We start from the raw sequence: 23,066 nt of genomic DNA on the forward strand, positions 1-23,066 counted from the left end.
TCATGTTCACTGAATATTTTTACTGGAATTACTGTTAAATTTTCTGCTGCATTATCCAGTAGAGCAGTTTATAATAAAGGTTTTCTTAATAGGCTACACATTTGAAGTAATTCTCTGTCTACTCTATTTTATATTGAAGTGTGTAGTCATAGAAAAAGTGGTTTTGGTGCATCCCTAATAATAACATGTAGAATTAGTCAAATTATTCCAAACAAATTCTAATTTAAAATAATAATTTTCAGGTTTCGGTTTCCAGCCCAGAGTTTCCAGAATTTTTGGTTTCGGCCAAGAATTTTCATTTCAGTGCATCACTAGTTTTAAAGTCGCTAGGCTATATCTTACACAATCGTAGCATATAATTGTTTCCCCTGAAGTTCACTATTAATGTTATTCAAGGTTTCCTGGAACAAAAACAGTCATAACTTAGTTAAACACAATAGGCTCTTTTTGGCACACGCGGGCAGTCATATGACAGTGATATCATCCCCATAAAGATTTTAGATAGATCCGTTTCACAGCTTAGTTTCAATAAATGGTCTAGGTGGACTGGGCAGCAAGTTTTGAGTTCTGAAAGTTAGAGTATCTGTATGTCTACATTAAACATCAAAGAGCATGAAAAAATGACATGACCACTTTAAAACTACCAAAGCATGATTTATATTTGCTGTTGTAGATATATTTAGCTTACGGTAGAACATCTGCTGAGAAGCAAATTCATGCCAATTTAAAAACAGCTCTGAACTCATTAGGGAATAATCTCAGGTCCAAAAAGAATGTAACATTTTTCATTTCAGTTTTAAAAGCTTTGCTTCTCTGGCCAAACCTTCCACATGGTTTGGTAAATCAGGGCCGCACAGACACATAAAATGCATAATCAAGTTCTATATAGCAGATATTAGTACAGACCTGTTGACAACAAAGTGTTAGCTGGCAATTACACAGTTATACGTTGTACTAAACTTATGGGGATATGTTGCGTGTGCATTCATTTGGTGATGACCAAATGTTTGCAGAACCAGAGAATGTCCAAGTAGTGACACTGACACAATATGACACAGTGTGCCATGAATCTTTCAAATATGACTGCAAATGTTTCATACTTTATGTACAATAAAAGCACTTAAGCTGTTCCCCATTCCCACATTCATAACATTCATCTTTGCATACATTTGCTGCATGCTTGGAGACGTGCAATCTTAACCGCAGGATCGCCTTTTTAAAAAAATTGTTTTTTACATGCACCTAAATTAGAGGTGTGTGTCTGAATCCCCTGAAACAGAGAGGATTTAATTTTTTATCCGTGCACTGAAAGTCAGAACATAGATTGATGAGGCAATGTGCAGGGATAAAACACAAAATAAAATCAGTGGGACTTTGACTTTTATCTAAAAATGTGCTTCACAAAAACACAAGGGTAGTTTTGAGAGCAAGGAAAAAAGGTTTTAAAATGATGTTCCAACATAATTTTGAAAAAAAGAAGAAAAAAAACAAATAAAAGAAAAAAGATGAATGAATTAGGCTTCTCTTACCTCTATCATTATATGAAAGGCGTGCTAGTTGAGGAAGGAAAGAGGAAATCAAGTGTTAGTTGTAGTTTAGTGTATATGAGATGGAGAGACGAGATGGAAAATTGAAGGTTTGAAGAACGACCATTCCAGAAGGAACTTCGATTTGGCGGCCAGCAAAGTAAACTGCTACAGGTTAACCCAATTATGTCTTTCCAAACAATAGAGAATTTAAGCCAAGACAAAATGTAGAAAAAAGATTGTTAATAGACTACAAATTCTAAAAGGTGATGTGAAATGTTCGGGAAAACGGTTTAAAAGGTCATTATTTTTAGCAATTCAGTTTGGTGCTGCTATAGGCACAGAAATGACACACTTCACATTTAAGGTTATACAAATTTTTGATTTGTGCGTGGTCTTAACTTTATGTAAGTAAATATAACTGGAATGAATCTTTTGCCACAAGGACAAGACTCAACATTTGCCACTCGCACCAGAGGCAAAATCTGCATGTTTCTGCAACTGCCAGACTTCTACAAGATACTGTGAAACAGGCGTGTGATCAGCAGAGGACAAAAAAGCAGGAAAATGTACAGAGCAAAGACTATGAACAGAGCAAAGACTGTGGCACAGCAAACAATCTCTCAGTAGCCTCCGTCTGCGCATTCTCAACTCTAAAGTATGTGCATGACGCAGCAGTGGCTCCATCCTAGCGAAGGTTCAATTACACTTGTTTGTGTGAAAAGTGCTCAAAGAGAATGCACAGAATGCACATCTTATCGAGAATTCACGTGGGTCACAAGTTTATGTTGTAAATACTGGAATTCTGGTTAATCTGGAAAAACCTGTCAACAAGGAATATTTTAGGATCTCTCAAAAAGAAAGAAACAGCAGAAAGTGTTTTAAGAAAATGGAGGATAAATCAAATCACTACTGTTCAGACAGCAGTACGTGTCAGGAAAAATTACAGCCTAACAGTGAACACATTAGCAGCTGATTGAATTTCCTGAATATTTTCCATCCACAATATAAATAAGAAATAAGGTATGAGAGGCTGTATTATATTGAATGTGCCATATTATCTTTAATACTTTTATTATGTGGAAACCGTTTTATCAATTGCAGGCATTCCGCTTAATGTCGTACCTAACAATTCCATTCAGTTGTGACTATATTCACAATATGGCACAGCACAGAGTGTCTTATTGCTTTTATAAATTGGTTGCCACATAAAAAAAGTATTACAGCCTCAAACTTTTTTTTTTTTTTTTTTTTTGTGAAATGATGCCATCCTCTGCTAGAAGATATAAGGTGCATCCCAAACCGCATATTTCTGCACTATTTTGTAGAGTAGAGAGATTCGTATGTTAACACTGAAAATTGTGTACTTCGAGTACCCGGATGTTGTAGTTCTTCAACCGTCAAAACGGAGTGTGGAATGTTGTACACGTTGTGCACTCAACACTCGTGGCTTGCCGTACATAGTGAAATGGGCGGAGTTACCTGGCTGCGATGCTGGTCTGACAAAACAACTTTAAATAAATGGAGAATGTGGCAACTAGCGAAACTTCAGTGAAGACAGCACCTTACAAATGTGAGTTGAATGCTTTACCATCACCCCACACTGTGTGAATATGTACATTATTTGAAGGGTTGAGCTGAGTTTGGCTAACGCACTAAAAATAGAGGTAACATCACGTGCGTTTGAAAGGTAGCTTCCATGCTTCCGTGTAGTAAAATAACACTAAGTGTTCCATGTGGGACAATACTAGAATTTATAAAATTGATACACCACATAGCTGAGTGCATAGAGTCTAGTGCATCATTTGAAACACAGCTGTCTCTTATAGAAGACAGATCATTGCTATGCAGCAAAAATAACTGTCAGCTATGGGAGTTGCACAGTGATACAAATCCACAGTTTTCCTGACTAACCACAGGGACCATGATAATTCTCTGTTTATTGGTTTCTGTCTCCATAAGAAACAAGGCAAAAACGAGCGTTGAACAACAACCATTTTAAGTGTTAGTTGGAGATCAAATTAGTTCAGGCTCAACTATGACAGCCAACAACTGCACAAAAGTAGTTTATTATTATTAATGTAACTCAACTTGGTTCATAGCTTCACATCATCCACCCACTCAACATTTGACAGGTGAGGTATTTAAAAAAAAAAAAAAAGAAAGAAAACTGCCTTTGTGACTAAAATAAAGGCACTATGCTTTATTGACAATTTTTACAAATGTATTACTCTAAAGGTCACATTATCTGCTAAGAACAACTGCCAATGTGAGTGAAAACACTGGAGACCGGAAATTGAAAACAGGCATTCGTTATGAATCATGGGACACTTCCGCATTCAGGAAAAAAGATGGATAAAAGTGAATAAAGCATGGCTAATGACCAATCAGCATCCAGGACCGGAACTATCCATTTTCAATTAACATTCAATATAATACTGTTACCTCCTTAAAACAAAATGCTTTGTTCCAGTGTATGTGCAGTGAACCACTTAACCATGACTTTAACACAAAAAACAGCAGCAATAACAACAAAAATGTGTTATCTGAGCTGTGGTGCAGCAGTTAGCACACATGCTCCAGACATGTTGAGCTGTGGTGCTCATGGAAGGGTTGTGACTCCATATTAGGGTTGCTCCGATCCTAAAATTTTGGCTTTGGTACAACACCAGCCCTGGTACCTCGGTATTGATACTAAATTGATACTTGGGTAACAAATAAAAAGCTGCAGATTTGTGATAATTACACAGAAAATGACTTGATTAAAAGAACTGCAAGTCTTGCAGATACAAATTCTGCATTTTCCTTTTTAATTTTTCTGGATTCCATGTTTAATGTTTTAATTAAATGTTATGATCAAATGGTGCTTAATCAAATTAAAACATAAACAGCTTTAATCAAATAAAAATATAATACATTTTTAACAAAAAATTGCTATTTTATTTTTGGTCAAATAAAATACTGCACAACAGAGCTTCACAGCATTAATGAAAAAAAAATCTGATTACCTTAGGCACAAGGCTGCTAAGGATTAATCACAACATGCTGATAATCAGTACACTGCTTTTGTAAAATGTGCTTACAGATAATAATGCTAATATAACAATAACAACAACAACAACAACATGTAATATTATACTATTGTTACTATGAGTATCATTGCTACTTTTTGAATATTACATTTTTATAAACTAGTTATATTTTTCTGTCATCATTTTTTTTTTTTTTTTTTTGACAGACTTTTATTTTGACAGACCTTTGAGTTCATCCTTTTTTTGACGGGCTAGTTATATCAAGCTTCCCATTAATGCTGGATTCAATACTCCCATCATGACTCGTGAGCTAAAATCTCTGAGCTGCACCGGAGAAGGATATTTGAGTGTTCACAGCCATTTATAAACTAAACACACTGCATGAAAATCGAACACCAGTAGTATGTGTTGCGTCTGTGTGTGAGCGCATGTGTGAAGTAGATCATAGAGCAGCAGCAACTTTCGCTCATTCTGTAATGCGCTGTGAATGTGACTGTATATTATTTAATTAAATGACATCCTTCAGCTGTATAATCACATTTGGCTATATCGAGACTTTTTACATTTTATTTTCAAATTGTCTTTGATTTCATCTCAAAACTTTCATATCTCATAAGATTTTGCTAATGGCAACATACTGTAATATGGTACCGAAATCAGCAACAAAATGACATCGTATCGTGTTAATTTTTTGGGTATTGTGATATATCGTTAGTACCAGTTAATCAACCCTACTCCATATCGATACAAATCTCCTTGATTTCCTGCCACTTTTCACTGTCCAAAATTCCCCTGTAATAAAGCATAAATCCCCCCCAAACAATTTAAAAAAAAATAAAATAAAAAAAATAAAGTGTGTTGGTGGATTGGAGAAAGACAGACGTGGAGTGAGCCATGTTTAGACACAAGTAACCATATATTATTAAATGCCCCAAACAACCTTATATAGTAGTCATTATTTATATAAGGGTATTTCCTTATGGTATATCATATACAGTAGTTTTTTTTTTTAACATTTTTTGTTGTTTTTTTGTTTTTTTTTTCAAGAGACATCAAAACAAATACACACAAAAAAATAACTGTACAGGCCAACAATTATTAGGAAATAAAAAGAGAGGAAAAAATAAATAAAATGCATACACAAGAAAAAAATTAAAAAGAGAAAAACTAAATATTTAAGAAATAATAAATAAGAATAATAATCTTAATAAAACTACCATTAAATAGAGAGAGACAAACATCCCTAAATAATCAATGTGAATAACATGCACCAAGAATAAATACAACCATAAGATTTTACCCACATGAATTGACTTATTTTGGGACCAACTCAGAAATAATAATAATAATAATAAAAAAAAGTAATAAGGCAATAGAGTGCAACAAAAATAAAAAAACAGAGCAGTGGGGGAAAAAAAAAGGGTTTGGGGTAAAGGGACATCTAATTCATAAGATAGTCCCGTATAAGCAAAACAATTACCACCCATGATTGTAAAGTATTTGGTCTAACCTTATTGAGCCGTGCAGTCGTGCATTCAAGAGAGACAATGTATTGGTAACACATCAACCAGTACTGAATTAGGGATGTATTGGGATGAAGCCAACGCTTCAGAATGGTCTTTTTGCAGCAGTGATGCCCGCTAACATAAGTCTCCGTTGATTTAAATTCAGAGATAGAGACGAGTCATCATTGAGGAGACAAATGCAAGGAGTAAGCCTTCTATTAATTCCTAGAAGTTTAGAAATGACAGTCATAACATGGGTCCAGAAATCCCTAGTAATAATAAAACAAATTATTATTGTAATAATACAATACATGGCACCCCATATGCCTTCATCACAGATCTCAGTCTCAAATAAAGTAAGTGGAGCTTGGAAGGTCATATTTCTTACGAATATCAACAAACCTTTTCCCCATCATTTTTCTATCTTTTCCCATACTTCTATAGAATTACTTATAATGCTCCCATATCTCAACATAGTACTTCTACGTCACCTACCAGTATAAAGCAAATCTTGTAAGCGATGTGGCCATATGCGTGCTGCCTCTATAACCCGCCAAGGGACCACAGAATCTTGATCTCTCCATACATGCAATGGCCTTATTTGTAAAGCATAATAATTGAAATTAAGATTCGGAACAGCTAGGCCAACTGTAAATTTATGTCTTTGTAAGGTGGAGAGTGTAATTCCTGCACGTTTACCTCCACAAATGAACTGTGACATAAGAGAATGCATGTCAGGGACAAAATCAGGTGGTGATGCTAATGGATCATAAAAAACAAGAAATTAATCCAAGGCAGAACATTCATTTTAATAGTGTAACTTTACCTTGTAGAGAGACATTAAGAAAACTAAATCTCTTTAGGTCATCCACAATTTTATTTTTTATACTCACAAAATTATCCTGAATTATCATATTGAGATTAGAGTGGATATAAATAAGTAAAAGATACGCAAGTAGGAATTTTCAATTGAAATTGATTGTTGCACAAGCATTTCTTGCAGCAGTATTTTGTGGCAAGAGAGCAGATATCTCTTTAAATAACTCAAAATGAGTTAAGACAAGAGGTAAGGACGTATGTATATAAGAAACAAAAAGGAGAAAATCATCTGCATATAATGAAAGATGATGTCTTGATTGATCAACTGTAATGGGGAAAATCTTATAATTTTCTCTAATAGCCTGTGCCAATGGCTCTAACGGTAGGGCAAAGAGGAGAGGCGAGCAAGGACAACCTTGCCTTGTTCTTCTCTGTAGCTGGAAGGCAAATGACAGACAGGATCCTGTGACATCACGATATATTAATGCATATGAACGCACACATCCCAACTGTAGAAGTACTATGTTGAGATATGGAAGCATTATAAGTAATTCTATAGAAGTATGGGAAAAGGTAGAAAAATGATGGGGGAAAAGGTCTGTTGATATTCGTAAGGAATATGACCTTCCAAATCTGCTCTCTTGCCACAAGATTTTAAATTATTGTCGCAATCAATTATCTTTGGTCTTTGGACCATTTTAGTCACAGTCTGGAGCCCTGCAAACTTAGGTTTTTAAGAAATGAAGTACACTTCTGTATGTCGATGGGTTGGTCTGGTGTATACAGGTTACTATAATAAGACTTAAAAACGTCATTAATAGCAATAGGATCTGTGACCACTAGGGCTGAAATGATTAGTCGACGTTATCAACAACGTCGAAAATAAAAAATTGTCGACAAACATTTTCGTTGTCTAATAGTCGTTTGATCTTAACGTAACATAAGATCATATGAAACTGATTGCACACAAGAGCAGCACTGCAGCTCGCGCCTGACTGAGGAGAGGAAGAAAACACATCTCACAGTCCAGACGCACTCTAATCTTTCCAAACAGCTACAGATGATGTAGATCGCAAAGTATGAGGGAATTATAATGCAAAAATACAAAATACGTAAATACAGAAGCACTCTTGTTGTGGAATAAGCGGAGCCGGAGCTGACGCTCAGCTTAAGCAAAACTTGCGTGTCGAGCGTCTTTAAAGGAAACACCCCCGGCGTTACATCTTTAATGCAGTTCTATTTAATGCGTTATAGCTTTATTAAAGTTCAAATAATAAGGAAACTGCATTTCTCTGTGCGGTCATCGCCTCTTCTATGAGTTGCGTGAAGTGTCCCGATCTAAGGGGGAGAGATTGAAACTGCACCCGGCTGAGGTACACTCTGTTGCGTGGACGCTCATCCCTCGAGTGCGCGCGCTTAATGCAGCCAGATTATAACGCGATGGTAACTTATTGAATCATAATATATGTCACTGTGCATTTCTTATCGTGAAGAAAATTGGCAAAACGCAGCATTATTAATAAGTGAGAGTTTGTTTTTTTTGTGAGTTAAAGATGGATTGAAGTGAACAAAAAGGTGAGAGAGGGTAGTCTCCGCCCCATTATACACTGAAACAAAATACATTTTTTATTTGTTTTTTGTTTTTTTGGCTTGTTTTCCAATATAAATATCTAAAACTCCTTTAAAACAACGTACATTTACTTTAGCAGCTATATTGCAGAATAATAATATTTTTTTTTATTATCTGAGAATGTTGAATATAATATTAAAAATACAAATATTTTAAAATATCTAAAAATCCTTTAAAAAAAAGATGCATTCACCTGAGAAGTAGCATATAAGATATTTAGACTTGCTTTTAGAGAACATCTTGAATACAAGTGTATTTTGTCTTTACTGCACTCGCAGAAGTATAACCAAGTGAAAAAATACACTTATATACAAAATACATTTATATTTAAGATACATTCTCTTAAAGCAAGTCTAAATATCTTATATGTTACTTCAAGTAAATGTATCTTGTTTTAAGGAAAAAAGACAAATACACTTGATAACAATAGGATTTTTCTGTAGTGAAATTGTTACTGAATTAAACATAATAAAAAGTATTTTTTCCCTTTAATTCAGTGAATGTCATTTAGAGGTATTTTTAAAAAATGATTTTGTCCTCTTTATTGTTAGCGAGCACGTTTAATACAACCTTTTAAGTCGGAGCACAAGCTGAATAGTCGGTTTAGAGCTAATGATTTATCGTTGCAATAATCGCCCAAATAGTCGAATAATCGTTCTAATAATCATTAGATTAGTCGATTATCAAAATAATCGTTAGTTGCAGCCCTAGTGACCACCCTGCCCTGTGCTGTAATAATAGCATTAATAACAGCTTTCGATTCATTATGTCTTAGTTGCAGGGCTAAAAATCTACTTGGTCTATCCCCCTCATAGTAGTATTTCTGTTTAGTCCCATGTAGAATTGATTCAGCTTTATGCACGGATAGATTCCTATATTCTCCCCTCAACACATTAAGTATACTGACGTTAGCTTCAGAAATTGTCCTTTATTGATCGCTCTCCAATTTCTGTATTTTCCCTGAATTGCTTATTACGATCAGAACTTAATTTAGAAGTGAAACAGATATATGTGCCTCTGATAAAACATTTAGTTGCTTCCCAAAGTATTTGGGGATTGCCACAAGTATCTTTATTAAATTCTAAAAATTCCTTAAGTTGTTGTTCCATCAGGAATATATAGTTCATACTAGTAAAGAATCATTTAGTCTCAATGGGCGCACTTTATGATATTCAGTGAATGGTGCTACAGTACACACCACTGGAGCATGATCAGATATTAAGATAGGGAGCATATCAATATGGGGTATATTATATATCAAAGAAGGGCTAAAAAATATATAATCAATTCTGGAAGAGGAGCCATGACGACTGGAATAAAATGTGTAGGCCTTCACTTTATAATTTAATTAAGGCGCCAAAGGTCGACTAAATTCAGATCAGCAAGAAAAGAGTTAAGAGACAAAGAAGAGGGCAATGCAGAACGCTGTAAGCCTGTAGAGCGGTCTTATTCTGGACATAGCATGGTATTAAAATCTCCTGCGACAATACAATAAGGATCTCTGTAACGCAATAATATCTCACTAGTGCAGGGGAAGACATTTTCATCAAAAACGTTAGGAGCATAAATGTTAGCCATCAGAATTTTGACACAGTTAACAGAGTAGTGCAAAACCAAATCTCCCATCACTATCACTGCCACTTTCAACAACTTCAATCTGCAATTTTCTTTTGGCTATAATAAGTACTCCCTTAGTTTTCCTTAAAGCACATGAACTAGCTATAATTTTATAGTGCTTGTTTTTAAACTGCTGCATCTCCTGTGCGTGTGTCTCCTTAATCAAGGCGCGAGAAATATGTTTGCAATTAAGGAATTCTAGACATTGTGTGCGTATTATAGGCGAGTTAAGTCCACGAACATTCCAACTAATGATATTTAAGTTGGCCATTCAAAGTGTGTGTATACAGGAATTGCATAAGACAATCCATTTCTCAAGAAATAAAGAAAAATATTTGAAAATTAGAATATGTCTCTCAACAAATATTGGCCGTAAAGTACAAAAAAAACATTGATAAAAATAAAATATATTAGCAAAACTTTATACAGAGAAGCAAACCACCAGGTCATAAAAAGTCCTAAGGTTTGCGCATAACATAAACTAGCCATACTGGTGGCATACACGCCATAATGCAACCCTACACAACCCTTCCGCCTCTTTAATGTAATATTTAAATTTTTTTCAAACCTGTGGCCTCACGTACAGATCCAAAATTAAGGACCTGCCCTTGTTAAGTGATTTTTAACTGAGCAGGGTACAGTAAAAACAGCTGCAATCCGAAAGAAGTCATCCGTTGCGAACTTGTGCGAAATCCATACTCTTGGCTGTCATTTCTCGACTGTAGTCAGGGAAAAAAGTATGTTGCGATCCTCGTGCTTAACAGGCTTGGCTCTGGCTCCCTTCAGAATAGTCTGATGGTTGGAGTAGTCCAACAGCTTGAAGATAACTGTATGCGGATGATTGTCATCCCTTTCTTTGCTGTAGAGTCTATGTGCTCTCTCTCTGCGGATGTCCCGATTTCCCAATGAAGGAATTAATTTTGGCAAATGTTCTCTCAAAAAGGCAATGGCATCAGATCCTTCCTCACCTTGCTTCACACCAATGAGTCTCAGGTTAGACCTTTGGCTACGATCCTCCATTTGGACCATCCTTCTGGTAAGCTCATCCACTTGATGCTGAGAATGTTAACCTGTTGTTTGTTGGCTCCTGCAGTAGCCTGAAGTGAGTCAAACCTGGCTATATTATTTTGCATCATTTTATTAGCTGTTTCCATTTCCTTAGTGCACATAAACTATCTTCGGTTCACTGGATTTGAGGCTTTAGGTCCATTAACTGTGGGATAAGGACACTATTTACTGCATCTTTCACTGCTATCTGGATCAGCATGTTGAGATCATTTAGTTGTTCTTGTAACGCCATTCTCACCACTTCAGCAATGGCATTGTTGATGTCTACTTTGTGACGTAAGCATCTGCTTTTTCTTTAATGGAGAGGTATTATCCCTTTCCCACTTGGCTCCAAGCTTTCCCTGAGACATTTTGCGCTCTAATTTGTCATCTTATTCAGTGAAATATAGAGATTGAGGGGTTGTTGAGGACGGCCTAGAGAGCTACACGTACATCATGGCTGAGCGTCACCGGACACCTCTTCAGGTTTCAAAAGGTCTGAGTGCTTAAAGAAAATCTGGGATTCAAAACTAATTTAAATCTGGAAATAAACATGTTGTATCAACTTAAGTTGAATCCTTCCTCATTTTGTAAGTCACTTTGGATAAAAGTGTCTGCTAATGAATAAATGTAAAAATGTAAACATGCTGCCATTACATAAAAAATATGTTCATTTTTAATCCAACTTTTCACTCAAATTGATATGTTCATCATCTAATTTGAAATGAAATAAACTAAATAAAATATAAAATACAAATGTGTAGCCTAAATAAAATGAGAACTCCTATAAATGACAAAAACTAAAAAATAAAAGCATTTTCACAATAGACATTTTAAAGATCAGACCTTCGAATCTCACTGTATGTCAAATGTGGTGTTTCATGAAGAGCCTGATATTCCTGACTGCACAAAGCTAAAACCAGGTAAAAAAAGAAGGTAGTAAAAGCATCTACTATGGAACTATGGCAAAGGGCTGCATATAAAGCAGGAGCTGACCCCTTGTCCTTAAACACTGCAAAACGTGCAACTGAACAAGTTGCCGTCCCTTTCTGAGGACTTCAAACATAATAACTCACCTTCCTCACTGTGAAGTCAAGCACTTAATACGGCACAATGCACACTACGCTCTCTCTCTCTCCTTATGGGCATGTAAGGGATTGGGCCCTCGTAAGAAAACTGTTAAATAATGAAAAAGCTCTTCTCCGCCTTCTAAACAACACAAGACTAAAGTTGAGGCTTGGGGCCAAACGTTATGAAAGAGGATGCAAAAAAATATTTTTAAACACATGAATTAAAGCCTGAGAAATGATGATGGAGGATTTTAATTAGGGATATTCTGAACAAAGTCCCTGCTGAGGGCATTATAAAAGAAATCTGCTTGATAATACACTCACTGCACTTTTTTTAAGAACACCTGTACACCTACTTATTCATGCTATTATGTAATCAGCCAATCGTGTGGCAGCAGTGCAATGCAAAAAATCATACAGATATGGGTCAGGAGCTTCAGTTAATGGTCACATCAACCATCAGAATGGGGAAAAAATTAAGTCAACATGAAATCAAAATAGATGCCATTTACTTTCTTAATACATATTACTGGTCTTATTGAGCACAATTTATCAGTGCACGATATTCCAAAGGAAAAAAATAAATAAATTTGCTCTGCCTCTAAAATTACTCTTTCGGTTTATGTCACCAGGATAGTGATAGACCGATATTTGACTATTTTGAAATTATAGGCATGTGCCAATAACTGCCCAATAAACCAATTAACAGGAGAGGTCATTTCACAAAGTGTCAAAATCTACAAACAGCCTCATCAATGGATAATGCACATTTTTTGTTTTCATATATTTTTTGTGTGAAATTTTTGTAAATATTGCGTAAAAGATGTGCTCATTAAAATTGTGTGTACATATAATTTGCAATTATTCAACTGTAATACACACACACACACACACACACACACACACATGCAGCTATATACAACCCCGTTCTCAGCCATTATTTATTTTTTTCAAATTATCAGCCATTAAAAACCCATATGCATTTTGCAGCAGCGCTGACAAAGAAAACAGAAGAAAACCTAAATTAGAAGGCTTTTCCATTCTCAAATCACAACACCTACAAAGATGTACCATGGATTTACTGTAGTAACACTAAGTGTACTGTATTAACTATGGTAGTTGTAGCAGAAAATGCTTCTAAATGTATTTAGACTGCTGTTTTTTCCATTACAAAAATGCCACAGTTCTTTATATAGAAACCATAGTTACTAATTATGGTAGTGAGGAGCCATGCATGGTTTTACCTATGGTTACCATGGACTTAAAACTATGGATTTTAAGGAAGGACTATGGTAAATTTTCACTATTATTATGGACCAAGCTATCAGTTTTCCAACTGTATAAAATGTGTTCTCTTGTAATGCTCTCTGATTGTAGGAAAATTTAAGTTGTTTTGTTTGCCTTCAGACATTCTTAGACATGACTGTAGTTTAATGAGTAGGAGCCTGATGAAAGGAATCTGTAAAGAAGACCCAATTTAGTCACACTGTCTGAATATTTCAATTTAGCCCTATAAAAATTAGGTTTTCATTTTTTCCCCACAGATGTTAGTTTTACTATATCATTTTCATCTGCATCTCAACCTCAAAATCAATGCCAATCAATCAATGCCTCAAAACATGTATTATTATTGGTAATTGCATGGGTGCTACCAAAGCAGGTGCTGGTGCCACATTTTCAATGGGCCCTTTGAAGGCACAAATAAACCGTGATGTGACCCAGGCTGAAATTGAGTTTGACACCCCTGTTTTAAGCTATCCCTCAACCAATATGCTTTAACATGGGTCCGGGGTTGCAGGCTTGTGCACGACAGCACCGTTGCTGAAAAAATAAAATCCTAGGGGAAATACTATATTGGTCTACCACTACACCAAGCCCTTGAATTTTTCAATACATCCCCTACAACTACCGGTCATAGGGACCACTTTTCACAATCCAAAGAAATCCTCATGGATAAAATAAATTCCTGCTTGACATTTTATTTTTATTGAATATACTGTTTCACTCAGAAACACATTGTGGTATCGTGGTAGCAAACGGTAGTGAACACTGTTCCATGTTGACTTTGAAGTGTTTGAAAAGTCCCTAAAGATTTTAGACTGCTGCATTAAGAGCTAATAAAGTTTCCTACATATCAAGAACAAGTTTGGGCTTATCATGATATCTGATATCAGCAGCAATGTGAAGACAGTTCATCTGTTACATCTGGCCTACATAACGCTGAAACTCAATCGGGGAAATCCAAAAGTTCACCTGACACATGGGTAACCCTTTGTGCTATCTTTTAGTCCCCATACATCACAGTCAGCATACAAGTGCATCACGTGTAAATGAATCTATTACAAAACCGACAGTTCAGACTCTAAATTTTGATTGGATGAGGCGTGTTCAAAGCTGTTATTAAAATGACTCTGCTTTGCATCGTGCCCAACAATACCCCTTTACCGTGTAAAATTAACGCATGGCCTCTCGTGGCTTCTTGCTTTATTCTGAGCTGCCAAATATGTCCTGAAACCTGCTTTCTGAAAATAAATCAATAAAGATCTGTTATCTTGTTCAGAAGTAGACAGCAGTCACAAACCAGGGGTAAAGATCACCCGATTGCTCGTGTCTTGTGTTATGTCAACTCTGTTATCTTATGTTTATAGTGGGAGAGCAGGGCATTGAAACACAACATTGTCCTGACTTCTCATGTCTGATTCCAGCTGACAGTGCGTTTGAGTGTGAATGAGTGTGACATTGAGCACATTAGATAACTGAAATCACTGTCACACACACATCAAAAAATGCGCTGCCTAGGGGAAAATAACAACTCCCAATAAAACTTGTGACATTAAGGTGTTCTGATACACAAAAACAGGGTTCCCACACTTTTTGACCAATGAATTTGCATATGTCCTTGGCTTTTCCAGTCGTTTAATTACAGGAAAAGGATTTTTTTTAAATAATTTGAAATCAGACTGGTTCGCTAATCATTCACTAATCAGAAATTATTTACAGGTTTTCAATGAGGGTGGGAACCCTGCAGAAAACATGGCCTGCTTGTGAGCTACACCGAACAGAGCAGATGGATTTAAAAACATTCTGTTGTGCAAGTGATTCACTGACATCTGAGTTTAACTGGAATCAAATCAAAAATACGATATGAAAATATTTGAATGTCTGTCCTCATAAGTGCAGGCTTTTGTAGAAAAACACATGCATTATATTAAAGATATCAACTTACCTGGGTGGGAACCAGAACAGGAGGATATGCAAGCTTGTGATGGCGATACATCCAGAAGGAGAGAAGGACAATGGCAGCAATGCCCATGATGGGCACGATCGAGTAAAGGAGAGTGCTGAACAGAGGTGGGTTCTGGGTAATAGGGTTAGACGTCGCTGGAGAAAAAGCAAGAAAGAGAAAGAGAAAGATCAATACCAATCAACACAAGCTTTTTATACACTCAAGCTTGCTCTCTGGAAATACAATTGCAGGAAAAAGTATGTGAACCCCTTGGATCTATTTGTATTTCTCATTTCTAGGTAGAGAAGCAACAGTGCTGAAATTTAAAGACAATATTTCCTAACATGGACTGATCAGGAATTGTATAGATACTTTTGTAACCCTTTCCAGCTTTATCCAAGTCACCATTTCTTAATCTTAGGCATCAGGAAATGGTTCTTGTTAGTAGTATACTCAAAATTCGAGAACTATGGTAGGGCGGCTCTGACCAACATCTCCGATCTTGTTGCACTGACTGGATTCCAGGTTAACTGACTCCTTACTCCAGTTAGCATTTGGAGACGTCATTGGCCTGGGGATTCATATACTTTTCCCAGCCTGAACTGTGAATATTTACACAATAAGAAAAACACACACACACACACACACACACACACAAAAAAAACCACACGTAAACCTATCACTATGTGTGTGCTATTTGTTTAAGCAGACTGTGTTTGTCTATTGTTGCAACTTAGTTAAATTGTATTCCCATAATTGCTGAAACCGTTTGTCGACAGAGTGCTACAGAGCACTATTACGATTGCTTCTTTAAAAAGCCATTTGAATGTGAAAAGGATGATGTCATCAGCATTTCACATAATGACTTCAGAATACATTAGCATTACTCAGCATAACCTCATGAAGTCTACTACACACCTGCTATGTGTTACATTCGCAAAATACACGGTGTACATTCAGAATGTCTCACTGCATACTTTTTTCCTACCTGCACCTTCAGAACTCACTAATTACACATTTTAAACTGTGGCCTTATTAAAGGTTGATAGAATCCCTGAAGGCTGTTGATACTTTCTGCCTCGAGAAACTTTTTATTCAAGGGATGTGCAAAATTACATATTTTCAAAATCCACTAGGCGGTGGGTTTCCTGAATGACTAGTCGACTAATCAGTCTTAAGGAAGCCCTATATATTTAATCTGGTTGTGGGTTTAACCCAACAGCAATTGGACGCATTTCTAGGGAGCCGTTTACATAGAATACATTTGTGCGTTTTGCACAGGACCGGCACTGTTTAAACACCGTATCAAGTTAAAAATAACTTACAATTTTCAAAAATGCCTGTCGAGACACCTGCACTCTGTTTCATTCTTTGCAATGCGTCTAGATGTTTTTTTAGCGCAGGTGTCACAAAGATTCAACGTTCTGAGCAAGTTCATGCTGCATAGAGGGGACTGTTGCATTGTTTCATATTATTCCAGATTGTTCTGCACCAAACAAAGTTTCAGCACATGAACGGTAAGTCAATGCTAGATGCTACTAGATGGCGCACAACGAAAAGGAACAAATGTTGTGACAAATTTTTAAAAATTGGAATATTTTTAACTTCACACACCATCTTAAAAAAAAACAAACAAAAAAAAACACAATGCTTGTAATGGGACACTCAAAAACAGCAAGAATGTCAAAAAAAAAAAATGCATATGGCTGTAGTGGCGGTGCTCTACAGAGGATGAATTTAAAGATGCAACTTCACCAAGAGGTTTTACCATGCGAACTGTCAAACAGCTAACGCACAAGAGGCAAATCAAAGTACTACCGCAAACATTATCAGAGTTTTTCCTGGTTCAAAAATGGTCTTTGGTTGTAGCTGACGTACATGGTCAACCACACGTGTGAAGTTGATTTATTACATAATTGCGATTAAGTCATTCTTAACCTAAGGTTTTTTCCGGAATACAAGTCTGAAGGGACGTTTGCTGCTCCCGGGTCCTAAAGGTAGTTAGTTCTTTAATGATTTTACGCCATGCCAGCTTCCAAGGCTATTTTCATGGCGAAAAACAAGTTAAAATATTTTAAAAGGTAGAGTGATTAAAAAACCTATATAAGGTTTTTAACATTTATTTTTGATAAGAACTCTAAAACTAATTCAGGATTGACTTTGTTAAAAATCTCTTCAAAAGTGTTTGCAGAGTAAAATTATTTCCTAAAAGAAATAAAACCAGCACAATCAAATAAAATATGCTTTAAGGATATTGGATTCTGGCATGTGGTGCATAATGGTGGACCTTCATCTGATATTAAAAACATATGTGTGAGTCTGGAATGTCCTATTCGGCAAAGCGATTACTGAAATTAAAGATGTCTTTTGCCCACAACAGGGTTGATTTCATGCATGAATGATCCCATTCAGTTTGCCATTTCCCAGGTCCTAAAGCCTGCCAAATAAAATCTTTGTCAAGCTTTTAGTGCAACTTATACACAGATGTGACTTACAGTAAATACAGTAATTACCTGAAATTGCATTTCATGTTTACATTGGATATTAGAGTTATTTTTCACCATCTAAGCATTTAAGAATAAAATTATAAAATAAAGAATAAGAAAAAAATCGAAATAAGCTAATCAACTGGACAGCTAGACCACCATCCCCATTTTCCTTCAATGTACATGCTCCTATGAAAATGAAAATTCCTGTTAAGAGAGGATCAATGAAATCGCATGTGTGCGCTTGCTGGAGAAAAAAGTGTGCATGCTTAGTCAGTGCACACTCTGGCTCTCGGTTTCACTTTGTCTTGTGCCAGAGATTGGTTTGGGCCGTGTCTGTTAGTCAGAGATGCAGCGATCCCTCACACTCGTGCTATAGCAGAGCATTTTCCGTTTGCCTGGGCTGACCACGGTACCATGTGTACAAGGCCAGGCCACAAGTGCAACCCAGCTGAACCTTGGCTAAACCTGTATTAGCTGTGGTTACAGAGAAATCCTGTTCGTGACACTTTCTCTCTGCTCTCATGCCAGATCTGGACTTAAGCTGGAAGTTGGTTAAGGACTCTGGATTAGTCCATGTGTGCAGAAATGCACATCTACCCCCTACAAACCCACCCTCAACCATCCCTATTCCACCCTTCCCCCACTTAGTAGGGTAGGACTGTCACACGCAGCCGCAGGGCATGAAAGTACCCTGGTCACAAGGTCATTAAACGCACTCCATTCCACACTCACAGTGAGGGAGTGCTGAGAAGCTCTGGTGCGCTTTGTGTAGTTCTCTGTGTCCCTGTGGGCTTTTACATTTAATATCAAGATCATTCCATATGGAGTGAGTCACTGCTGGAAATAGATCTATTGCATAAACACGAGTGAGAACACAAGACTCTCAATGTCGCTGCCGAATGTTGCTTGTAATTTGCATAAAGTTAAAATTCTCAAATTTGTCTTGTCACTCGCTATGGCGACCTCTGTCGCCAACGGTCACTGCAGCTCGTGTCACCGGAAGTTGCTCTGCTCTCATTGAAAATTCATGGGATCGTGTCGCTTTGTTGCGCGATGTCGACGGCGGTGTGAATGGGGATTTATTTTTGGCAGGAATGAAAACAAGGTTGTGAGGGATGGACTTATTCTTCTATGGGTTGTGCTGTTGTTTAAAGGGTTTTGGATTTGTTTCCGCTGACGAAACATTGAAAAAAATAAATAAATAAATATATATATATATAAATAACTTTATATAAATTAAATAATTAAATACATTTTTGTAGACAAAAACACTTTAAAAAACAAGAGTCAAGGAAAATGTATACCTTTATACAGGACCTTTATACAGCTTTATGCCGTGCTTGCCTTTGAAGAGACTGGAAGTCTATCCCTAACAGCCTCATTTTCATTCCTGCTAATAATCTAATTTTGGTGCTACTGTGACCAAGGTCTAATGTTTTTGATTTGTTAAATTTTAATTCTGACTTTATTTTTTGATTATTTGTTTTTGTTTTAATTTTATTTGTTAATATTTGCTGTGGTATCAAATTTGGTATCGGAAGTTGTGAAATTTCACTGGTTTTGGTATTGACTACTGAAATATTGGTATCGTGACAACCCTAGCAGATAACTCATGATTGCTGAAATGTACAAATGACCCCTGCAGGGAGCCTCAAAATTAAAACCACCAATACCAACAAGGTCAGTAATTACTCACAGGCCTCCATCACTCATTTAGTTAAGAGGATGTTGATGTCAGTGTTAAAGGCGATCAAGCGACCAGATCAGCCCTTGTAATCTAAAAGGGGCTGTGAGAGCACGTTATGCTGTTAAAAGCCCAATGACAGGAAACCAAACTGGTGCTAGGAAAGATCTAGCCAGTGTTAATGCCTTCTATATGATGCACTCCATCATTTTCTACATGTAGCTGTGTTCTACAGCATGTCCGTTTAGCTACTCTTGCATTAACTGAACTACAGTGTAACTGTACAAAGTAACTGTAACACAACATGCATGACAATAGTTACTCCTAAGAGTACTACTAAAAGTATTTGCTCTGACAACAGTCAAATGTAGATTTCTCTGCAGCTGTGCTGTTGTCAAGTGGGATGACGACCGAGATGAAGGCAGTGATGCCCTTCAAAACCTTAATAAGAGCCATCAAACGTTACATAGAAGGTCAATTTTTATTTACTGCCTTGATAAAGAGGGGAAAACATTTCTTTCTCTACACTGCAAAAGCCGTCTGCAGCAAAATTACCAATTCTGTGTCCAGAGGCAATGGAAATACTGAAGTCTAAGAGTCAGAGATTCATTAACTGTATGTCTACGCAAAATGTTTGTCTATGCCAACGCTTTACAAACACATGAAAAACAATCAAATCCAAACATCTCAAATAATTCAGAAAATGCACATCCAGGCCTGGGAATCTCAGCGATTATTGACGCTGACTACCACCCCTGGAGTCACGAGTTCGAATCCAGGGCATGCTGAGTGACTCCAGCCAGGTCTCCTAAGCAACCAAATTGGCCCGGTTGCTAGGGAGGGTAGAGTCACATGGAGTAACCTCCTCGTGGTCGCGATTAGTGGTTCTCGCTCTCAATGGGGCACGTGGTAAGTTGTGCGTGGATCGTGGAGAGTAGCATGAGCCTCCACATGCTGCGAGTCTCCACAGTGTCATGCACAATGTGCCACGTGATAAGATGCGCGGATTGACGGTCTCAGAAACGGAGGCAACTGAGACTTGTCCTCGGCCACCCGGATTGAGGTGAGTAACTGCGCCATCACAAGGACTTACTAAGAAGTGGGAACTGGACATTCCAAATTGGGAGAAAAATGGCAATAAAAAACAAAACAAAAAAACTAAAAAAAACCTAAACTGCACATCCTTTATGTCACCGTCTGTAGCAGGACATTCAAAATACAGAAAAACACAATGAAACAACTTAATAAATACATCAGTTACTCAAGTTTCCAATTGGGAGTAGAATAATGAGCATTCACACCAGTGAACTTTTATGGAACTAAACACATTAAGCGCGTCTCCAATTTCCATTTCAGCACACAAAATAAAACGGTACTTGCAAGGAAAACATTTGATTTAATATGAACATCATAACCTTTATAAGTAAGACGAAGACATAGTGAAAGATAATGTGCATGCATGCCTATATATTATTCACAAAGCTGAATTCATAATGTGCATGTCTCAACCTTTTCGTTAAAGATTTATGATCAGAAATGACTGCTCAAAATGTAGCACAGAACATTGACGTACATTTGAAATTCTTAAACAGGCTTCACAAAGAAATAGGACTAACAAAAAGCATTCCATCAACATTAAACAAAACAGTAATACACTGTGTGAATTATGTTGTGGCGTTACAATATTGATACACACACACACACACACACACACACACACACACACACACACACACAAAACAGCTCACAAATCAAGAGATACAAAACACTAGTGGTTTGCAAGAGGAAAGGAAAAAGTATTGAGCTTGATATGGCACTGAACAAGCATAGTCATGAAAAAACGCCTGAGAGGTGCTTTTAGGTAATCGGATGATTTTGATTATGAGATTGAAAATTCAGGGTTATGTTGGGACACAAAAACAGAAAGCTGGGTTCACACCGACAGAATCAAACACCAAGCACAATTACATCAGAGAAAGGGGTGATGAGACAGGGGGATATAACTGAAGAACTTCCAGTACCCTTAAAGACTTTGCTGTTTGTGTCGCTGAAGGAAGCCTTACTCTGAACTAGCTGTGTATATGGGTTGTAGAAGAACTTCTCGTTGCACATGTTGCCTTCACAGCAGCAGAAAAACACATCAGGGTCCTCCTTCTTCTCCACGCACTCTGTACTGTAAAACCAAAAACAAACAGAGAAGTCAGTGTCCAGCCAACTTCCCTGTTTTTATTTTATCTTCAGTATAGTTTAGTTTTATTTGATGCAAATGAAAACGAGGCTGTGAGGGACGGAAAGACAATCATCAATTGGTCAGCCACCAAACATTTTAATTTACAGTGGACAACGCATTTTCAATGTTTCATTGGCTAATATGGGATATCTGAAGTATTGCAATATTATTTTCTCTCACAATACTGTACTAACGATAAGAGTCTGTATTTTTTACATTAATATTTTCTGGGGGAAATACACAACACAGAGCAAGTGTGTAAGCAGACAAAATGCGTACCGTGGCATTATGTCTACGAACATTCTACTTCTATTTGATCAAAATGCAAAATAAGGCTGTCGAACATTTGTCGAATTTAAGATAAAAATGCACATTTGAATGCTAAATCTGTGCATTCAAATTTAACTGCGAATGACTTAAAGGGATAGTTCACCCAAAAAGCTCTCGCTAAAATTCTCTCATTTACTCACCTTCATGCCATCCCAGATGTGTATGACTTTCTTTTTTCTGCTGAACACAAATAGAGATTTTTAAAAGAATATCTCAGCTCTTTAGGTCCATACAAAGCAAGTGAATGGTAAACAAAACTTTGAAGCTCCAAAAATCACATAAAGGCCACATAAAAGAAATCCATATAACTCCAGTGGTTTAATCCATGTCTTGTGAAGCAATCCAATCATTTTTGGGTGAGAACAGACCAAAATGTAACTTCTTTTTCACTGTATATCTTGCCATTGCAGTCTCTAGGCACGATCGTTTCACTTTAATTCTTGACTGTCTAAATGTCTTGAAATCAAGATGGCACTAGGAAGTGTAATCCAGCTTGAAATCATGATCAATAAAGAGACTGCAGATGTCAAGATTTATAGTGAAAAAGGAGTTATATTTTAGTCTGTTCTCACCCAAAAACGATTGGATTACTTCACAAGACATGGATTAAACCACTGGAGTTATATGGATTACTTTTATGTGGCCTTTATGTGATTTTTGGAGCTTCAAAAGTTTTGTTTACCATTCACTTGCTTTGTATGGACCTAAAGAGCTGAGATATTCTTTTAAAAATCTCTATTTGTGTTCAGCAGAAGAAAGAAACTCATACACATCTGGGATGGCATGAGGAAATGATGAGAGTATTGTCCTTTTTGGGTGAACTATTCCTTTAGGGCTTGGGTATACTGCTCGGGCAGTGTT

At 36.8% G+C, this 23,066-nt stretch overlaps 1 protein-coding gene across 2 annotated transcripts in view; it reads right to left on the reverse strand.

Moving 5' to 3' along the window:
• The window catches only part of LOC127446906 (activin receptor type-2A-like), an 83,019-nt gene that overhangs the window by 28,661 nt on the left and 31,292 nt on the right, over positions 1-23,066 (reverse strand). Inside the window, exons 3-4 of one of the 2 annotated variants that reach the window (XM_051708226.1) lie at positions 21,709-21,818; positions 15,473-15,627 (exon numbers count right to left, since the gene is read on the reverse strand). In XM_051708226.1, coding sequence (XP_051564186.1) covers positions 15,473-15,627; positions 21,709-21,818 — 265 coding nt within the window. Of the gene's footprint in view, positions 1-15,472; positions 15,628-21,666; positions 21,819-23,066 lie in introns of both variants that reach the window. The other variant, XM_051708225.1, reaches the window with a different exon arrangement.

Source organism: Myxocyprinus asiaticus, chromosome 10, assembly GCF_019703515.2.
Source record: "Myxocyprinus asiaticus isolate MX2 ecotype Aquarium Trade chromosome 10, UBuf_Myxa_2, whole genome shotgun sequence".
Classification (NCBI taxonomy): domain Eukaryota; kingdom Metazoa; phylum Chordata; class Actinopteri; order Cypriniformes; family Catostomidae; genus Myxocyprinus; species Myxocyprinus asiaticus.